Source organism: Aquarana catesbeiana, linkage group LG10, assembly GCF_042186555.1.
Source record: "Aquarana catesbeiana isolate 2022-GZ linkage group LG10, ASM4218655v1, whole genome shotgun sequence".
In the NCBI taxonomy this organism is placed as follows: domain Eukaryota; kingdom Metazoa; phylum Chordata; class Amphibia; order Anura; family Ranidae; genus Aquarana; species Aquarana catesbeiana.
The window spans coordinates 260,353,632-260,374,029 of NC_133333.1; the positions used below are offsets into that span (position 1 = coordinate 260,353,632).

General features: G+C 51.4%; 1 protein-coding gene across 1 annotated transcript; it reads right to left on the minus strand.

Moving 5' to 3' along the window:
- Window positions 1–3,403: 3,403 nt before the first annotated feature.
- SMIM1 (small integral membrane protein 1 (Vel blood group)) lies at window positions 3,404–19,938 on the minus strand. The gene is made up of 3 exons (XM_073601397.1): window positions 19,641–19,938; window positions 5,276–5,399; window positions 3,404–3,771 (listed from the first exon to the last, which is right to left on the minus strand). Exons 1-3 carry the CDS (start codon window positions 19,726–19,728, stop codon window positions 3,639–3,641), a joined length of 345 nt encoding a protein of 114 aa, XP_073457498.1. The 5' UTR covers window positions 19,729–19,938; the 3' UTR covers window positions 3,404–3,638.
- Between the last annotated feature and the right edge of the window lie 460 nt (window positions 19,939–20,398).

Sequence of the window (20,398 nt, forward strand, 5' to 3'; positions counted from 1 at the left end):
ACAATCTCTCCATGAAAAGCTTTATTCTTACAACAATCCAGTATTGTAGATTCAGATTTCTACAGATGCCAATTAGTGATCTCCCTTGGCTTTAAATCAACATTATAACATCATTATAGCAAAAACTGCCCCCCCCCCCCCCAAGTTAAATAGCAATGGGCCCTCGGCTCAGATCGGGGGAATGTTGAGCAGCTTCTACCTTTGTCCTTAGAGGTCCATTATATCTCTGGGCTTTACATACATGATATACCCCGCCTCACACTGACATCACACTACTGCAGATCAGTGCCATTCACACTGCCAATTTCATTGCAACTTCTTTAACCCCTTCAATACCGGGCACTTTCCCCCCTTCATGCCCCCCAATACCGGGCACTTTCCCCCCTTCCTGCCCCCCAATACCGGGCACTTTCCCCCCTTCCTGCCCCCCCCAATACCGGGCACTTTCCCCCCTTCCTGCCCCCCAATACCGGGGCACTTTCCCCCCCTTCATGCCCCCCAATACCGGGCACTTTCCCCCCTTCCTGCCCCCCAATACCGGGCACTTTCCCCCCTTCCTGCCCCCCCCAATACCGGGCACTTTCCCCCCTTCCTGCCCCCCCAATACCGGGGCACTTTCCCCCCCTTCCTGCCCCCCCAATACCGGGCACTTCCCCCCTTCCTGCCCCCCAATACCGGCCACTTTTCCCCCCTTCCTGCCCCCCCAATACCGGGCACCCCCACCCCCCCTTTCTGCCCCCCCCAATACCGGGCACTTCCCCCCCCCTTCCTGCCCCCCCAATACCGGGCACTTTCCCCCTTCCTGCCCCCCCCCCAATACCGGGCACTTTTCCTCCCTTCCTGCCCCCCCCAATACCGGGCACTTTCCCCCCTTCCTGCCCCCCCCCCAATACCGGGCACTTTCCCCCCTTCCTGCCCAGGCCAATTTTCAGCTTTCAGCGCTGTCACACTTTGAATGACAATTACGCGGTCATATAACACTGTACTCAAATGATATTTTTATCATTTTTTTTCACGCAAATAGAGATTTCTTTTGATGGTATTTCATCACCTCTGGGGGGTTTTTCTTTTGCCAAACCAATGAAAAAAGACCGACATTTTTTAAAAAGTCCAGCGGGGACGGGGGCTTACTGATATAAAATGTGGTAAATAAGTAATTTTTCTCCTTCACTGATGAGGCGGGCACCGATGGGAACTGATAGGCATTACTGATGGGCTTTGCCTGGCTTTCTGAAAGCCCAGACAATCTGTATAAATTCTGGACAGTATGAAGAGAAGACGGCAGATAAACAGGTACAACTTATGTACGAGGATTTATTCCATCTCTGTGTATCACCTGAGGATAGTCCCTTCACTGGGGATATGGAGGGTTTACATCCACTTTAAATTAATAAATTTTTTTTTTTTAAATCATTAACTTCATTGTCCCCATCAGAGGTCCCCCTAAAACTCAGAGTCCCATCAGAGTCCCCCCTGACTGTTGGTGTGTGTGTGTGGGGGGAGGGGTGTTAGCAGAGTCCGTACACATCAGCTGCAGGTCAGATAAACTCTTGTAGTGGTTCTCATGTGTTTGGAGATTCCTGGTTTACACCAATAAATATATTGGGAGTTTTCATGTTATCACTCACCCTGTCTGACAGTAAAATCATTACCAGAGAGAGATGTGACGTGGCCCTCAGCAAGCGATCTGCTCCCTGGCAGTACATTGTACAATACTGGAAGCTGCCAGACAAAGGCCCCTGTGACTGTAACCAGACCCCTCCCTCCAGACCCTTCCCTCCAGACCCCTCCCTCCAGACCGCTCACTCCAGACCCTTCCCTCCAGACCCCTCCCTCCAGACCCCTCCCTCCAGACCCTTCCCTCCAGACCCCTCCCTCCAGACCCTTCTCTCCAGACTCCTCCCTCCAGACCCTTCCCTCCAGACCCTTCTCTCCAGACCCCTCCCTCCAGACTCTTCTCTCCAGACTCCTCCCTCCAGACTCCTCCCTCCAGACCCCTCCCTCCAGACCCTTCCCTCCAGACCCTTCTCTCCAGACCCCTCCCTCCAGACCCTTCTCTCCAGACTCCTCCCTCCAGACCCCTCCCTCCAGACCCCTCCCTCCTGACCCTTCCCTCCAGACCCCTCCCTCCAGACCCCTCCCTCCAGACCCTTCCCTCCAGACTCCTCCCTCCAGACCCCTCCCTCCAGACCCTTCCCTCCAGACCCTTCTCTCCAGACCCTTCCCTCCAGACCCTTCTCTCCAGACCCTTCTCTCCAGACCCCTCCCTCCAGACCCTTCCCTCCAGACCCTTCTCTCCAGACCCTTCCCTCCAGACCCTTCTCTCCAGACCCCTCCCTCCAGACCCCTCCCTCCAGACCCTTCTTTCCAGACTCCTCCCTCCAGACCCTTCCCTCCAGACCCCTCCCTCCAGACCCCTCCCTCCTGACCCTTCCCTCCAGACCCCTCCCTCCAGACCCTTCTCTCCAGACCCCTCCCTCCAGACCCTTCCCTCCAGACCCCTCCCTCCAGACCCCTCCCTCCAGACCCTTCTCTCCAGACTCCTCCCTCCAGACCCCTCCCTCCAGACCCCTCCCTCCTGACCCTTCCCTCCAGACCCCTCCCTCCAGACCCTTCTCTCCAGACCCCTCCCTCCAGACCCTTCCCTCCAGACCCCTCCCTCCAGACCCTTCCCTCCAGACCCCTCCCTCCAGACCCCTCCCTCCTGACCCTTCCCTCCAGACCCCTCCCTCCAGACCCTTCTCTCCAGACCCCTCCCTCCAGACCCTTCCCTCCAGACTCCTCCCTCCAGACCCCTCCCTCCAGACCCCTCCCTCCAGACCCTTCCCTCCAGACCCCTCCCTCCAGACCCTTCCCTCCAGACCCTTCTCTCCAGACCCTTCCCTCCAGACCCTTCTCTCCAGACCCCTCCCTCCAGACCCCTCCCTCCAGACCCTTCTTTCCAGACTCCTCCCTCCAGACCCTTCCCTCCAGACCCCTCCCTCCAGACCCCTCCCTCCTGACCCTTCCCTCCAGACCCCTCCCTCCAGACCCTTCTCTCCAGACCCCTCCCTCCAGACCCTTCCCTCCAGACCCCTCCCTCCAGACCCCTCCCTCCAGACCCTTCTCTCCAGACTCCTCCCTCCAGACCCCTCCCTCCAGACCCCTCCCTCCTGACCCTTCCCTCCAGACCCCTCCCTCCAGACCCTTCTCTCCAGACCCCTCCCTCCAGACCCTTCCCTCCAGACCCCTCCCTCCAGACCCTTCCCTCCAGACCCTTCCCTCCAGACCCCTCCCTCCAGACCCTTCCCTCCAGACCCCTCCCTCCAGACCCTTCTCTCCAGACTCCTCCCTCCAGACCCCTCCCTCCAGACCCCTCCCTCCAGACCCTTCCCTCCAGACCCCTCCCTCCAGACCCTTCCCTCCAGACCCCTCCCTCCAGACCCTTCCCTCCAGTCTTCTGTTACCGGGGTGAAAATAATCCGTCATTTTATAAGCTGATTTTTTTTTTTCTTTTTAAAATCCATTCTGAATGTTCTGATAAATGTGTCATTTTCTCGCCCTTCACAGGTGAGCAGGTCATAGGTTTCCCTATGTCTTCCCATAGAGGGCGCCATTGTCATCTTCATAAAGCGTTGTTTCCATTGGCTGGTTTCCTGTTACCCTTTCTTACACTTGTGTACATAGTAACCCGTGACATAACCGATGATGAATATAATCCAGAACAAGGCCAGTCCTGCCAGGACTTTCATAAGGATCCCAATCCTCCCGGTACACAGGGTGTTGTAGACTCTGGGGGGGGGAAGAAATGAGACGTCACTTGTGGAGGGGGGAAGGAAAAGTCACACTCTGTATATACATGGAATGCATTTTATAAGCCAAAGTCCTTGGCATCATACTAACTTCTCTGCCACATATTCACATTCGGGGGGGGGGGGGGGGCGCAGAGGGGGAACCTGCCCCGGGCACTGGCTGTATGTGCAGTGGAGGGGGGGGGCAGAGGGGGAAACCTGCCCCGGGAACTGGCTGTATGCGAAGTGGGGGGGGCAGAGGGGGAACCTGCCCCGGGCACTAGCTGTATGTTCAGTGAAGGGGGGGGCAGAGGGGGAACCTGCCCTGGGCACTGGCTGTATGTGCAGTGGAGGGGGGGCAGAGGGGGAACCTGCCCTGGGCACTGGCTGTATGTGCAGTGGGGGGGCAGAGGGAGAACCTGCCCCGGGCACTGGCTGTATGTGAAGTGGGGGGGGCAGAGGGGGAACCTGCCCCGGGCACTGGTTGTATGTGAAGTGGGGGGGGCAGAGGGGGAACCTGCCCCGGGCACTGGCTGTATGTGTAGTGGGGGGGGGGGCAGAGGGGGAACCTGTCCTGGGCACTGGCTGCATGTGAAGTGGGGGGGGGGAGGAGGGTACCTGCCCCGGGCACTGGCTGTATGTGCAGTGGGGGGGGGGCAGAGGGGGAACCTGCCCCGGGCACTGGCTGTATGTGCAGTGGGGGGGGAGGGGCAGAGGGGAACCTGCCCCGGGCACTGGCTGTATGTGCAGTGGGGAGGGGGGAAGGAAAAGTCACACTCTGTATATACATGGAATGGATTTTATAAGCCAAAGTCCTCAGCATCATACTAACTTCTCTGCCACATACTCACATTCATGGGGGGGCAGAGGGGGAACCTGCCCCAGGCACTGGCTTTATGTGCAGTGGGGGGGGGCATACTGGGTGCTCCCCTCTCACTGACAAGAGTGATTCCAGCTCTATCTGACTTGCTACAGCTTCTAATGCACATGGTGAGAAGCTCACAGTGTGCGGCGACATCAGAGGAAGCCATTTCTGTCCAGGAGAGGAGGCGGTACACCTGTGCAAGACTGAAGGTGGGGATTGGGGGGGGCAGGGGGGATTTCATGATGTAATAATAAATAGCAAGCTGCATTAGGTTGTGACTCAGCATGGAAGCCAGGCATACGGTATTTTCAGAAGTGTATCAGAAGTGGCATTGTCTATATTTTCCTCCTTTACACCACATGTGTCATTATAGTAAAGTTTCCAGGAGAAGTTCTATCTACAGAAGAAGAATCTCCAGTCTGCAGGCTGACCTCTCCTTCTGAAAATGCTCCATGCCTGGCTGTCACACTGATCTATGGCTTGGATGGTTGATGAGTCACTGACCCTGATCTAGTCTGGCTTCGTCGGGTACGGGATTGCTCCAGGTGGGGGGACTCTGGACACAGCCAGGCAGATGGTATTTTTTAGATGTAGGTCAGCAATGGCAGTGACAGTCTACACCCAACTCGGCTCCCATTACCTCTTCCAGGCCGGGGTTTCGGTGTTCGATGTGCTGACGCTGACTTCATCCTGACTTTGTTCCGTCCATCGGCTGTAATGGACTGCCGGGGTTTCCTGGGACTCCATCTCCACACCGAGCCAAGCTGGCCAAGGAAGATACAACATCCAATGAGACCATATACAATCCAATGAGACCATGTACAATCCAATGAGACCATGTACAATCCAATGAGACCATATACAATCCAATGAGACCATGTACAATCCAATGAGACCATATACAATCCAATGAGACCATATACAATCCAATGAGACCATATACAATCCAATGAGACCATAAACAATCTAATGAGACCATATACAACAATACAGAGGAAGATACACTAATCCAATGAGACAATACAGAGATACAAATGTAACATCTCAACAGTATCACATTTATTATAAATAATATCAGAGAATGTATGAGAAGTTGTACAACCAAAACTTTATTAGAACTATATTCCAGCTTTTCTGTAAAAGTTGAATTCCCACTATGGATATTTTTTTACACGTTACATTTATCCAACATTTTTGAGGGGACAGCAAATTTACAGTTATACAAGCTGTACACTCACTACTTTACATTGTAGACAAGTGTCATTTCTTCAGTGTTGTCACATGAAAAGATAGAAGAAAAGATTTACACAAATATTTACAAAAATCGAGTCTACACACTTTAGTGAGATACTGTGTATTGTATACCTGTGGAAGCTGGAAATCACTACACCACTACTAAGGCCCCTTTCACATTGGTATGACACGACAGTCGTACAACTGTGGATCTGACTTTGCTCTGCGACATGCGTCCGACTTCAATGAACTTTGATCCCCGACAATACCAGGCACTGAATCTTTAGGGGGAACTCCACGCAAAATGTAAAAAAGAAAACGGCATGGGTTCCCCCTCCAAGAGCATACCAGGCCCTTCGGTCTGGTATGGATTTTAAAGGGAACCCCCACGTCGAAAAAACTGCATGGGGGGGGCTCCCCAAATCCATGTCAGACCCTTATCCGAGCACACAGCTCGGCAGGTCAGAAAAGGGGGTGGGGACGAGTGAGCACCACCCCCCCTCCTGAACTATACCAGGCCACACGCCCTCACAATGGTGGGGTGGGTGCTTTGGGGCAGGGGGAGGCCCCACCCTATGTGAATGGTGAGTATGGGGTACATTGTACCCCATACCCATTAACCTAAAAAAAAGTGTCAAAAATATACACAGTACACAGGTTTTTTTAAGTAATTTATTAACGCTCCGGCATCTCTTCTGACTTCCTCTCCCCTCTCCGGCTCTTCTGCCTCTTCTGGCGATGTCTTCTGCCTCTGCCGGGTCTTCTAGCCCTCTCCGGTTCTTCTCCCTCTGTTCTCTGTCTTCTGCCTCTGCTGGGTCTTCTCTGCTGTCTTCTCGCTCTTTTGCCAGGTCTTCTCGCTCTGTTCTTCTTCCGATGTTGATGCGACACTCTCTCCCGCTCTAATTCTAGGTGCGCGGTGTGCCACTACTTATATTGGTATGAGGCTGGGTCTCCATATAAAGTCAGCCGGTGACCCCGTCCCATGCCAATATAAGTAGTGGCGCACCCTGCACCTAGCATAAGAGCGGGAGAGAGTTTCACGTCAACATCGGAAGAAGAACACAGTGAGAAGTCCCGGCAAAAGAGCGAGAAGACAGCGGAGAAAACCCAGCAGAGGCAGAAGACGTCGTCAGAAGAGGGAGAAGAGTGTTTATTTTTGACACTTTTTTTTAGGTGAATGGGTATGGGGTACAATGTACCCCATACTCATTCACATAGGGTGGGGGCTGGGATCTGGGAGCCCCTTTGTTAAAATACCAGCAGGCCCAGGACGATTCCCTGAGAGTGCACTGCAGCCCCCAACATGCCGAGTGGGAGGAGGGGAGAGGAGAAGAGGCTGCATCTACCCTGTCCTCCCCTCCACCTGGCTGCTTCTACCCTGTCCTCCCCTCCACCTGGCTGCTCCCACCCTGTCCTCCCCTCCACCTGGCTGCATCCACCCTGCCCACCCTCCACCTGGCTGCTCCTACCCTGTCCTCCCCTCCACCTGGCTGCATCTACCCTGTCCCCCCCTCCACCTGGCTGCTTCCACCCTGTCCTCCCCTCCGCCTGGCTGCTCCTACCCTGTCCTCCCCTCCACCTGGCTGCTCCCACCCTGTCCTCCCCTCCACCTGGCTGCTCCTACCCTGTCCTCCCCTCCACCTGGCTGCATCTACCCTGTCCTCCCCTCCACCTGGCTGCTTCTACCCTGTCCTCCCCTCCACCTGGCTGCTCCCACCCTGTCCTCCCCTCCACCTGGCTGCATTCACCCTGTCCTCCCCTCCACCTGGCTGCATCTACCCTGTCCTCCCCTCCACCTGGCTGCATCTACCCTGTCCTCCCCTCCACCTGGCTGCTTCTACCCTGTCCTCCCCTCCACCTGGCTGCTCTCACCCTGTCCTCCCCTCCACCTGGCTGCATTCACCCTGTCCTCCCCTCCACCTGGCTGCATCTACCCTGTCCTCCCCTCCACCTGGCTGCTTCTACCCTGTCCTCCCCTCCACCTGGCTGCTCCCACCCTGTCCTCCCCTCCACCTGGCTGCATTCACCCTGTCCTCCCCTCCACCTGGCTGCATTCACCCTGTCCTCCCCTCCACCTGGCTGCATCTACCCTGTCCTCCCCTCCACCTGGCTGCTTCTACCCTGTCCTCCCCTCCACCTGGCTGCTCCCACCCTGTCCTCCCCTCCACCTGGCTGCATTCACCCTGTCCTCCCCTCCACCTGGCTGCATCTACCCTGTCCTCCCCTCCACCTGGCTGCATCTACCCTGTCCTCCCCTCCACCTGGCTGCTTCTACCCTGTCCTCCCCTCCACCTGGCTGCTCTCACCCTGTCCTCCCCTCCACCTGGCTGCATTCACCCTGTCCTCCCCTCCACCTGGCTGCATCTACCCTGTCCTCCCCTCCACCTGGCTGCTTCTACCCTGTCCTCCCCTCCACCTGGCTGCTCCCACCCTGTCCTCCCCTCCACCTGGCTGCATTCACCCTGTCCTCCCCTCCACCTGGCTGCATTCACCCTGTCCTCCCCTCCACCCTAGCAGAGCATCTGGAGATATCTGAGGCTCGGTTCAACAAAATTTTTAATAAGCAAAATGAGAGTGAAATCCAGTCCTCGCTGCTCATCCCTAAGTATTAGCAGGGATTCATTATAAACTATATTATTGTAATTATATAATTATATAATTATTCCGTTATAAATAGTAAATAGATGATAAATTTGAGATTTGTTTTCTGTCCCAGAAGAAGACCTTAGCTGGAGCCACCAGACATCCTTCAGGTTACAAAGTTTCTAAGGTCTCCTCTTCCGGGACAGAAAACAAATCCCGGATTTATCATCTACTTTTAATAATGTTGGCAACGATTCCAGTTTTACTGGTTGGGCAGACAGAAGGTGCAGCACAGATTCTTTATTTATGGCCACCTTAAAGCAGAACTCCAGGAATTTCTGTCCCCTGCAGTGGGGTTGTGCCGGCTCGTTTTGCTCCCTGGCGCATAGAAAGGCTATACTTACCCGATCCTTCGATCCTCAGGAAAAACAGCACTCCCCCGCGTCCAGTGATGGACTGTTCCTGCAGTCCTCATGTCCAGAGCCCGGTATGAAGTCAGCAACAGTCCACCGCACGAGACTGCAGGGGGTGGGGGCAGGAGGGGCAGGAACCAGTCTTGTGCTCGGAGGATTGGTGGATTAGGCGAGTATATCACCGCTCTCCTCGCCCCTAGACGAAAAAATGAGCAGTTTACCCGTGCAGTGCCCCAGTGCATGGAAAAAAAATCCCGGAGTTCTACTTTAATGTTTCCACCTTCAGCCTGCTGTGGGTATAATAGTGACTGGCAGAGGTAACATCCCTCCCCCTCCCCCTGATCGGATGTTTGATGAGGGCCGGGTAAGGCTATTACTTCAGAAGCCACAATGGAGGGGTCATCCACCATTAGAAGCCACAATGGATGAGTTATCCACCAATAGAAGCCACAATGGAGGGGTCATCCACCAATAGGAGCCACAAGGAGGGATCATCCACCAATAGGAGCCACAAGGAGGGATCATCCACCATTAGAAGCCACAATGGATGAGTTATCCACCAATAGAAGCCACAATGGAGATGTCATCCACCAATAGGAGCCACAAGGAGGGATCATCCACCATTAGAAGCCACAATGGATGAGTTATCCACCAATAGAAGCCACCATGGAGGGGTCATCCACCAATAGGAGCCACAATGGATGAGTTATCCACCAATAGAAGCCACAATGGAGATGTCATCCACCAATAGGAGCCACAATGGATGAGTTATCCACCAATAGAAGCCACAATGGAGATGTCATCCACCAATAGGAGCCACAATGGAGGGGTCATCCACCAATAGGAGCCACAATGGAGGTTTTATCCACCAATAGAAGCCACAGTGGAGGGGTCATCCACCAAGTGGGCTGAACATACTAGGCCTGGTTAGGATTGCTGCATCCTCCATACTTCCTTCCATTGGAGGCCCACTAATCACTAATCACAGATCTTTGTTTTTTGCTGGAACTATATGCACTATTTTTTGCCTATATATTTTTGTGCCTATACTGGGACTATATAGTATATTTGCAGATTTTTCATTTTATATATATATATTTTTTATATATGTTTTTTTATATCACTTCCTTTTTTTGCATTATTTCTGCAACACTTGATGAATTGATGTAAGACTTATGTCCCCCATCCATTTACTTTGACTGTGGATGGGAAAGTGGATCAACACGGAATTTGGATACATGATATATCACTATCTGCACGTATTGATTAATGACACTTGGAGACAGGATATCACATTAGGTGCAGGGGGGATTTCTATTGGACAGATTCCTCTCTATGTAATAGGTGGTGGTGTTTATTGATTTTATTTAATATTATCCATACTGGTTTGGATGGCTAATCACACCATAGATATATGTAAGAGTATGGTACGGGTTTGCAAACATTAGCACGGTTCACTAAGTTTTAAAAGGTATATACTTACACTCATAAATTCATGGTTTTTGGCTGAGTGACTGTCGCTCTGCACATATGAGCATGGATTATTTATATTTATTAGGTACCCTGATAAAGGTAGTGCCACATACCCCTATTTTACAATCTCTCTTACCAATAAAGGACGATCGATCCTCACAGCGGAGGGAAGGAAAATCACTTATAAAATGTGAAATCTGGGCTGTGTCTCGTCTTCTGACACACAGACATCCCCACCATACACGGCGTATACTGCAGGGAGAGGTACAGCCTGGCACACCGAGAGCTCATCAGTGAAATATCCACAAACACAAAATGTTTTCACCATCCATTATGTAATAAAAACCTAAAGGTGAAGTTTAATATGCTTTTATTTTGCCCCCCCCCCCCCTGGTTCCCCTCCCCCTTCTTTTTAACATGATAGTTTAATTATTAAATAAAACCTTTTTCATTTTCAGTACATATCATATTTGATTGCTGGTGATTTCATCACTGGGTCTTTGTGCTTCTCTATGCATTAAGGCAGACCACAGCTGGTGGGAGGGGCCAGTAGGGTGCTATACATGCCTTATTTTACACCCAGTGACATCATCACTGGGTCTCTGTGCTTCTCTATGCAATGCAGGCAGATCACGGCCAGTGGGAGGGGCCAGCAGGGGGGCTGTACATAGCTTCCTGAAAACATCCCAGCCCCCGGCCTCACTACTCCTCTCCGGGGCCCTCAGTCCTAATGCAAGCAGTGGGAGGAGTTATGCAAATATCAAAATGCCTAAATGCCTTGATGGGTGGGTGTCAGTTTGGAGGAGTGGGCGTTCCTAGGCAGGCTGAATTTGCATAGGCAACGCCTACATGTGATGGTGAGCCTCCATGATTGAAAGAGTTGGGATTCAATGAATAAAAAGGGGCGGGGCCAGGGACAGTCAGGCTGGGGAGGAAATGGGTGCTCCACCTAACCCTAACCCTCCAGCTGTTGCGGAACTACAAGTCCCATCATGCCTCTGCCTTTGGAAATCATGCTTGTAACTGTCAGCAGCTTGCAATGCTTCATGGGATTTGTAGTTCCGCAACAGCTGGAGGGCCACAGATTGAGCGCCTATTGATGCTGGATGTCCCCCAGCCAGGAATTGGGGCGGGGCTCTATCTGACTTGCTGCAGCTTCTAATGCACATGGTGAGAAGCTCACAGTGTGCGGTGAAATCAGAGGAAGACATTTCAGTCCAGGAGAGGAGCGGGTACAGCCTGGAGGCCGGAGGGAGGATTTAAAGGACAAATGATGTGAGGTGCCAGCACCGATCTCTGGTTTTCTGGCTGTCTCGATACTTTCGGAGCCGCTGAGCGTGCGGCTGGCGAGGTCACTGGAAAGGCGGAGCTCCGGATCATTTCTCTGGACCAATGACTGGGAGAGCCTTCAGAACAACGCACAGAATCCGCAGAAGTTCTTCTTCATATAAATGCCAACTTGTAATAGAAAAGTCAATTTTTGGCCGACTCCATCATACTCCTGTATTGGTCCATTCATGTGATGGACATCCTCACCGACCAATGAAAAAATATGGTTTAAATGAAGAGGGCAGGAACAATCAACCTTAGCACCACATCCCATGAGAAAATACACAAAGGAAAAGGGAGATGGGGTAAAAAAACAAAAAAATGTCTGTTAAATTAGATATGGATATTGAGAGACTTTTAAACTTTTTTGTTAACATGTAATAAATTGAATAAAAAACTTTTATATGGATAGATTTTGTATATATTGTTTTACTCCAACTACTATTTGGTCTAAGCACCTTCAAAGTCCCGGGGTTTTTTACCCCATCTCCCTCTTCCAATGAAAAAGTATCTCTGAGCGAGACTTGCAATGCATATTAACGACACGTCAAAAACAGAATATTATACATTTTACATATAAATCCCCGATTTGCACGAAAATGCAAGAAACTAACTACAAGTTGTTGACAAGGTGGTACAATACTCCTGCAAAATTACATAGGATATTTCCATCCTCCTCAGACAGGTGTTGGAGATGTCAAAGGGAACAGGGTACCATTCTCCACATCTTCTGGACCTGCCCCTTACTGGAGCAGTTCTGGAAGACTGTTCAGTCTACAATCCAGAAATTCACGGAACGCCAAATTTCAAGTGACCCGGCCTTCTTCCTGCTCCACGCTGCTCACTCATCGAGTAAAGTGTATAAAAAAATCACTGATACGGCACTTACTGGATGCGGCTAAAGCGTGTATCCCTTTGCTGTGGAAATCCACACGATCCCCTTCGGTGGGTGCATGGATCAGGAAGGTGGAGGATATTAAAAAAATGGAAGATTTGATTCTGACTGCTAGAAATCGCAATGAACAATTCACTAAAACCTGGACTAGATGGAACATGTTTATATACTCTGATGAAGGCCAGCTACTACTGGGAAGAGATAAATAGGTGATAAACAGACCCTGTATGGGGCTGGGATTCACCGATCCTAGCGAATAAATGCTAGCGGCTTTATACACTAGCCGTTCTTCTGGGCCTATACCTCTTCCAGGTACCTCTCATATGCACAGCCCCCCCCCCACCCTCTCCCTGTCTGCCCTCGCTCTTTCCTCTCCCCCCTCTTCCCTTCTTCTACTCCCCCTTGCCTCTTCTCTCTTTAATTCACTATTTTCTGATTCCTTCTTTGTCTTTTCTTCTTCTCTATGTATTGAAAATGGAAAATGAAGGGGATAACCCTGATTATTCTTATTTCACTTCAGATAAGGCTTATTCGGCATGTAGCATTGATTGTTTTGGAATATATGGGCGTCATTATTACCTTAACAGTGAAAGATTGATCTACTTGAAGTTACGACCACCGATGAGCTATATATGTTTGCCTAGTTATTAATGTGATGGAGTTGTACCCTTCTTTGTGTTTGAATAAAATTATAATTTGAAAAAGAAAAAGTATCTCTGGATTAGAGCCGGGGGAAACAAAAAAGCTGCAGGTATGTGCAGGCACCTCTACCACCGGATGTAAGCAGGATGTGTGTGACATAAAACAAACAATAGATGACTTATCCTGAAATTGATTTTGAGTTGTTGAGCAAGGGTGCTGATTGCACTATCTGACAAAACAACAGTTCTACATGTGACAACACATCCAGTCAAAAGCCCCGTACACACGGTCGGACATTGATCAGACATTCCGACAACAAAATCCTAGGATTTTTTCCGACGGATGTTGGCTCAAACTTGTTTTGCATACACACGGTCACACAAAGTTGTCGGAAAATCCGATCGTTCTGAACGCGGTGACGTAAAACACGTACGTCGGGACTATAAACGGGGCAGTGGCCAATAGCTTTCATCTCTTTATTTATTCTGAGCATGCGTGGCACTTTGTGCGTCGGATTTGTGTACACACGATCGGAAATTCCGACAATGGATTTTGTTGTCGGAAAATTTTATAGCCTGTTCCCAAACTTTGTGTGTCGGAAAATCCAATGGAAAATGTCCGATGGAGCCCACACACGGTCGGAATTTCCGACAACAAGGTCCTATCACACATTTTCCATTGGAAAATCCGACCGTGTGTACGGGGCATGAGAGTGAAGACCCGGGACACACACACATAGTCATCATTATTGTGAGGGAGGTTATAACTAATCCCGCCATTAGAGCCATCGGCCATAACAGTCTGTACAGAGACACATCACATGACACATCACATGACACATCACATGACACAAGAAATATTCATTTTTGGTTGTATTGATAATAATGATTCTAGTGGGCAGCACAGTGGCTGGGTGGTTGGCACTTCTGCCTCGCAGAACTGGAGTTGGGGGTTTGACTCCCAACCAGGACACTGCCTGCATGGAGTTTGTATATTCACTCTGTGCTTGTCTAGGTGACCTCTGGTTTCCTCCCACACCCCATAGACATGCTTGGAGTTAAATTGGCCACTGTATGTATGAATTTGAGTTAGGGACCTTACACTGTATACCCATGGGGGGCTGGGAGCCTGGGACTGATGTACAATATACACCCATCAGCTGTAACATTATGACCACAAAGGCCAAAGTACCATCCATATCAATGGCAGAACATTGTCCAACGCATCACACGGCCTTCACCAGCTTGTCTTCTTCTGGTGCCATCTCTTCCCCAGGTAAGTGACCCACCTGGCCATCCACATGACCAGGCCACCTTCTTCCATTGCTCTGTGCTCCAGTTCTGATGCTCACATGCCCAATGTAGTCACCTTTGGCTATGGACACCCTGACCGGTCTGCGGCTACACAGCCCTATACACAACAACCTGCAATTCTCTGAATGTTCTGAAACCTTTCTATCAGATACAGCATCCCAGCAATCTGAGCTCCAGTAGCTCTTCTATTGGATGAGACTAGACAGGCCAGCCTTCCCTCCCCACCTCCATCAATGAACCTTCCCTCCGCACCTCCATCAGTGAGCCTTCCCTCCCCACCTCCATCAATGAGCCTTCCCTCCCCATCTCCATCAATGAGCCTTCCCTCCCCACCTCCATCAATGGGTCTTCCCTCCCCACCTCCATCAATGGGCCTTCCCTCCCCACCTCCATCAATGGGTCTTCCCTCCCCACCTCCATCAGTGAGCCTTCCCTCCCGACCTCCATCAATGAGCCTTACCTCCCCACCTCCATCAATGAGTCTTCCCTCCCCACCTCTATCAATGAGTCTTCCCCCCCACCTCCATCAATGAGCCTTCCCTCCCCACCTCCATCAATGAGCCTTCCCTCCCCACCTCCATCAATGAGCCTTCCCTCCCCCCACCTCCATCAATGAGCCTTCCCTTCACATCTCCATCAGTGAGCCTTCCCTCCCCACCTCCATCAATGAGCCTTCCCTCCCTACCTCCCTCAATTAGCCTTCCCTCCCCACCTCCATCAATGTGCCTTCCCTCCCCACCTCCATCAATGTGCCCTCCCTCCCCACCTCCATCAATGAGCCTTCCCTTGCCACCTCCATCAATGAGCCTTCCCTCCCTACCTCCCTCAATTAACCTTCCCTCTCCACCTCCATCAATGAGCCTTCCCTCCCACCTCCATCAATGTGCCTTCCCTCCCTCCACCTCCATCAATGAGCCCTCCCTTGCCACCTCCATCAATGAGCCTTCCCTCCCCACCTCCATCAATGAGCCTCCCCCCACCTCCTTCAATGAGCCTTCCCTCCCTACCTCCCTCAATTAGCCTTTCCTCCCCACCTCCATCAATGAGCCTTCCCTCCCACCTCCATCAATGTGCCTTCCCTCCCCACCTCCATCAATGAGTCTTCCCTCCCCCCACCTCCATCAATGAGCCTTCCCTCCCCGACCTCCATCAATGAGCCTTCCCTCCCCAACTCCATCAATGGAGCTCCCCTCCCCACCTCCATCAATGAGCCTTCCCTCCCCACCTCCATCAATGAGCCTTCCCTCCCTCCACCTCCATCAAAGAGCCTTCCCTTGCCACCTCCATCAATGAGCCTTCCCTCCCCACCTCCATCAATGAGCCTCCCCCCACCTCCTTCAATGAGCCTTCCCTCCCCACCTCCATCAATGAGCCTTCCCTCCCCCCACCTCCATCAATGAGCCTTCATTCCCCACCTCCATCAATGAGCCTTCCCTCCCTACCTCCCTCAATTAACCTTCCCTCTCCACCTCCATCAATGAGCCTTCCCTCCCACCTCCATCAATGTGCCTTCCCTCCCTCCACCTCCATCAATGAGCCTTCCCTCCCCACCTCCATCAATGAGCCTTCCCTTGCCACCTCCATCAATGAGCCTTCCCTCCCACCTCCATCAATGTGCCTTCCCTCCCTCCACCTCCATCAATGAGCCTTCCCTCCCCACCTCCATCAATGAGCCTTCCCTCCCCACCTCCATCAATGAGCCTCCCCCCACCTCCTTCAATGAGCCTTCCCTCCCTACCTCACTCAATTAGCCTTTCCTCCCCACCTCCATCAATGAGCCTTCCCTCCCACCTCCATCAATGTGCCTTCCTTCCCCACCTCCATCAATGAGCCTTCCCTCCCCCCACCTCCATCAATGAGCCTTCCCTCCCCCACCTCCATCAATGAGCCTTCCCTCCCCAACTCCATCAATGGAGCTCCCCTCCCCACCTCCATCAATGAGCCTTCCCTCCCCACCTCCATCAATGAGCCTTCCCTCACACCTCCATCAATGTGCCTTCCCTCCCTCCACCTCCATCAATGAGCCTTCCCTCCCCACCTCCATCAAAGAGCCTTCCCTTGCCACCTCCATCAATGAGCCTTCCCTCCCCACCTCCATCAATGAGCCTCCCCTCCCCACCTCCTTCAATGAGCCTTCCCTCCCTACCTCCCTCAATTAGCCTTTCCTCCATCAATGAGCCTTCCCTCCCCCCACCTCCATCAATGAGTCTTCCCTCCCCACCGCCATCAATGAGCCTTCCCTCCCCAACTCCATCAATGGAGCTCCCCTCCCCATCCCCATCAATGAGCCTTCCCTCCCCACCTCCATCAATGAGCCTTCCCTCCCCCCACCTCCATCAATGAGCCTTCCCTCCCCACCTCCATCAATGAGCCTTCCCCCCACCTCCATCAATGAGCCTTCCCTCCCCACCTCCATCAATGAGCCTTCCCTCCCCACCTCCATCAATGAGCCTTCCCCCCACCTCCATCAATGAGCCTTCCCCCCCCCCACCTCCATCAATGAGCCTTCCCTCCCCACCTCCATCAATGAGCCTTCCCCCCACCTCCATCAATGAGCCTTCCCTCCCCCCACCTCCATCAATGAGCCTTCCCCCCACCTCCATCAATGAGCCTTCCCTCCCCCCACCTCCATCAATGAGCCTTCCCCCCACCTCCATCAATGAGCCTTCCCTCCCCCCACCTCCATCAATGAGCCTTCCCTCCCTCCACCTCCATCAATGAGCCTTCCCTCCCCACCTCCATCAATGAGCCTTCCCTCCCCACCTCCATCAATGAGCCTTCCCTCCCCACCTCCATCAACGAGCCTTGACCACCCATGATTGTTTCTCAACCTTTTTTCAGCTAAGGCACCCGTTAAAATTACGGACAGTCTCAAGGCACCCCATTTTCAAATGTAAAAAACGATTCTAATAGTTTAACATAATGTGGCAGCATCGGCTCAGGTAGGACACCCAATGTTAGAGATGATTTATTCTTCTGAAGCAAATACACTTGTACACACCTATACTGACTAGTATTCCAGTGTTTCTCCTCTCCCTCGGTTTCTCTTCATCACTCAGCTAATGTGACCCCAGTGTTGACAGAGAGGGGCAAGGGAGGGTCAAACAAGGGCGATCAACACCCTTCTTATCAACACTGATGACATCACTGGTTGTTAGGACGCCGGTGGCTGGAAGGTTAAAATGGTGCACAATGAAAACCTGTGGTTTCGTGTAACTAAAAGGCAGGCTTGATCCACCTGCTGGCTTGTATACAATTTTGGGCAATTTTTAGGCATTTTGCCAAGACGCCCCTGAAGAAACTTCAAAGCACCCTGGTTGAAAAAGGATGGTCTCGACTCTAGACATTACAATTTGGCTCTTGTCAAAGTCCCTCAAAGCCTTACACTTGCCCATTTTTTTTCTGCTTTCAACACATCAACTTCAGGGACAACATGTTTACTTGCTGCCTAATATATCCCACCAACTTTCTGTTCTGCTTTACAAACAGGTGCCACAAGGTGCCTGCGCACATTAACCCAAAGTTCACCAGGAATCGCCTCTACTGAAACCCTCTGTATACAAATATTGACTTCTTGCTCAAAAGTAACTGAACTGCCATGCCCCCTGCAATGTGTGTGCCTGACCTTGGTCATGGAGGCCCACACACAGCACCAGGGAGTGCCAACCGAAACGTGCCAAGGCGCTGAGACCCAAAAGCCACCATAGCCATGGGCCTGAGTTCAGGCACTCCGGGACCCCTCATAGGACTCATTTTCAGAAGTCAAATTCCTGAATCTTCTTTACTTTCCACTTTAATTTTTCATGTGATCACCAGCACCTTACAGGGAGTTACCAGAGATGTCCCCCCCCCCATAATATCTGATCCTACCACACATTTCCCAGGGGGCTTTGCTGGAAGTCTTGCTCTCTGCACATTGTACTTCAATACCAGACAGCTTCCCTTAGCTCCCTTCCTCTTTGAAAGTACCAAGAACCACCCTAGATCCACCCCCCCCTTCTCTTTGACAGTACCCAGTACCACCCTAGGTCCAAACTCCCCTTCTCTTTGACAGAACCTGTTACTGCTCTAGGTCCAAATCCCCCCTTCTCTTTGACAGTACCCAGTAACACCCTAGGTATGAACTCCCCTTCTCTTCGAAAGTACCCAGTGCCACCATAGGCCCAAACTCCCCCTTCTCTTTGACATTACCCATTAACACCCTAGGTCCGAACTCCCCTTCTCTTTGAAAGTACCCAGTACCACCCTTTGTCCAAACTCCCCCGTCTCTTTGACAGTACCCAGTACCACCCTAGGTTCAAACTCCACCTTCTCTTTTTCTCTTTGACAGTACTCAGTACCACCCTAGGTCCAAACTCCCCCTTCTCTTTGACAGTAACCAGAACCACCCTAGGTCCAAACTCCCCCTCCTCTTTGATAGGACTCAGTACCACCATAGGTCCAAACCCCCCCTTCTCTTTGATAGGACCCAGTACCACCCTCAGTCCAAACTCCCCCTTCTTTTTGACAGTACCCAGTACCAGCCTAGGTCCAAACTCCCCCTCCTCTTTGACAGTACCCAGTACCACCCTCGGTCCAGACTCCCCCTTCTCTTTGACAGTACCCAGCACCACCCTAGGTCCAAACTCCCCCTTCTCTTTGATAGGACCCAGTACAACCCTCAGTCCAAATTCCCCCTTCTCTTTGACAGTACCCAGTACCATCCTAGATCCAAACTCCCCCTTCTCTTTCACAGTACCCAGTACCACCCTAGATCCAAACTCCCCCTTCTCTTTGACAGTACCCAGTACCACCCTAGGTCCAAACTCCCCCTTCTCTTTGACAGTACACGGTACCACCCTCGGTCCAGACTCCCCCTTCTCTTTGAACGTACCCTGTAGGTCCACCCCCACACCCCCCTTTAACGGTAGCCTGTTATAATAGTTGGTATTGCCCTAGGGCCACACTCCTCCTTCTAGGGCCACACTCCCCCTTCTCATCCAGTTTTCATGTTGGGGCTTCAACTCTCAGCTTCTCATTAAACCCTCACATGACTCTTTGCTGCTGTAGGACATTCCTTTCTCTTTCCAAATTCAATAAAAATAAAACATTTCCATTAAATCCATAAGGCAAGCCCTGGCTTACCTGAATGGGGTTTAGAGGACACGTCCACTTCTCCGGAGGGGCTGCAGAACTTTTTACTTGGTGGCTCAGACAGAAAACAAAGTTGCATGAGAAGGGGCCTGATCCAAAGCTCAGCTGACCGAGTGTAGTTCCTTTCTGGAAGGGATCCAAAGCCTTCCTTTGAACAGAAGGGAGAAGAATGAGACTTTGCTGGATGAGCCAATAGCCATGGGGAGCGGAGGCCAAGAGTGGGGGAAAGGGAGGGCAGCCTGAGACTTACAAGGGGTGGGATGGAGGAGGCTTAGAAGAGGGACTGATAACAGAAGACAAGAACTGTTACATTGTAACCAGCAACTCCTCCCTTGTGACAAATTGTGTAACATCAAGTAGCTGCAAAAACCTGATAGGCACTCATGTCTGAGAGCACTGAGCCTGATCCCACCACACACACATCTGCATGGAGTTTGTAGAGTCACTCAGTGTGCTGATTCCTCCTCAGTAGGGATGAGAGACTTCCGACAAAGATATTCTAAAGCCGAAACTCTCAGTTTCCTTTATGGAGCTTCTACTTTACTATAGAATTTTGCTTAAAAAAAAGAAAAAAATTCTACATACATATATTTTATAGGGGGTGTATATTTAATATTTAGGGTTGTTTAGTTTATTTGTTTAAGTATTATTTGTATTTGTGATTTTTGATTGCCATATTTGTATTATGTCACTTTTAATATTTTTTTTTATTTTTTTTTTTACTGTTAATTTTATTTGTGTGCAAAAAA

Coding starts and splice junctions, on each gene's coding strand:
- SMIM1 (XM_073601397.1), bottom strand. CDS start 19,728: ATGCAACTTTGTTTTCTGTCTGAGCCACCAAGTAAAAAGTTCTGCAGC. Junction 5,400..19,640: donor GTCCTCTAAACCCCATTCAG/GTAAGCCAGGGC, acceptor TTCCTTGGCCAG/CTTGGCTCGGTGTGGAGATG. Junction 3,772..5,275: donor GAAACCCCGGCCTGGAAGAG/GTAATGGGAGCC, acceptor TCCCCCCCCCAG/AGTCTACAACACCCTGTGTA.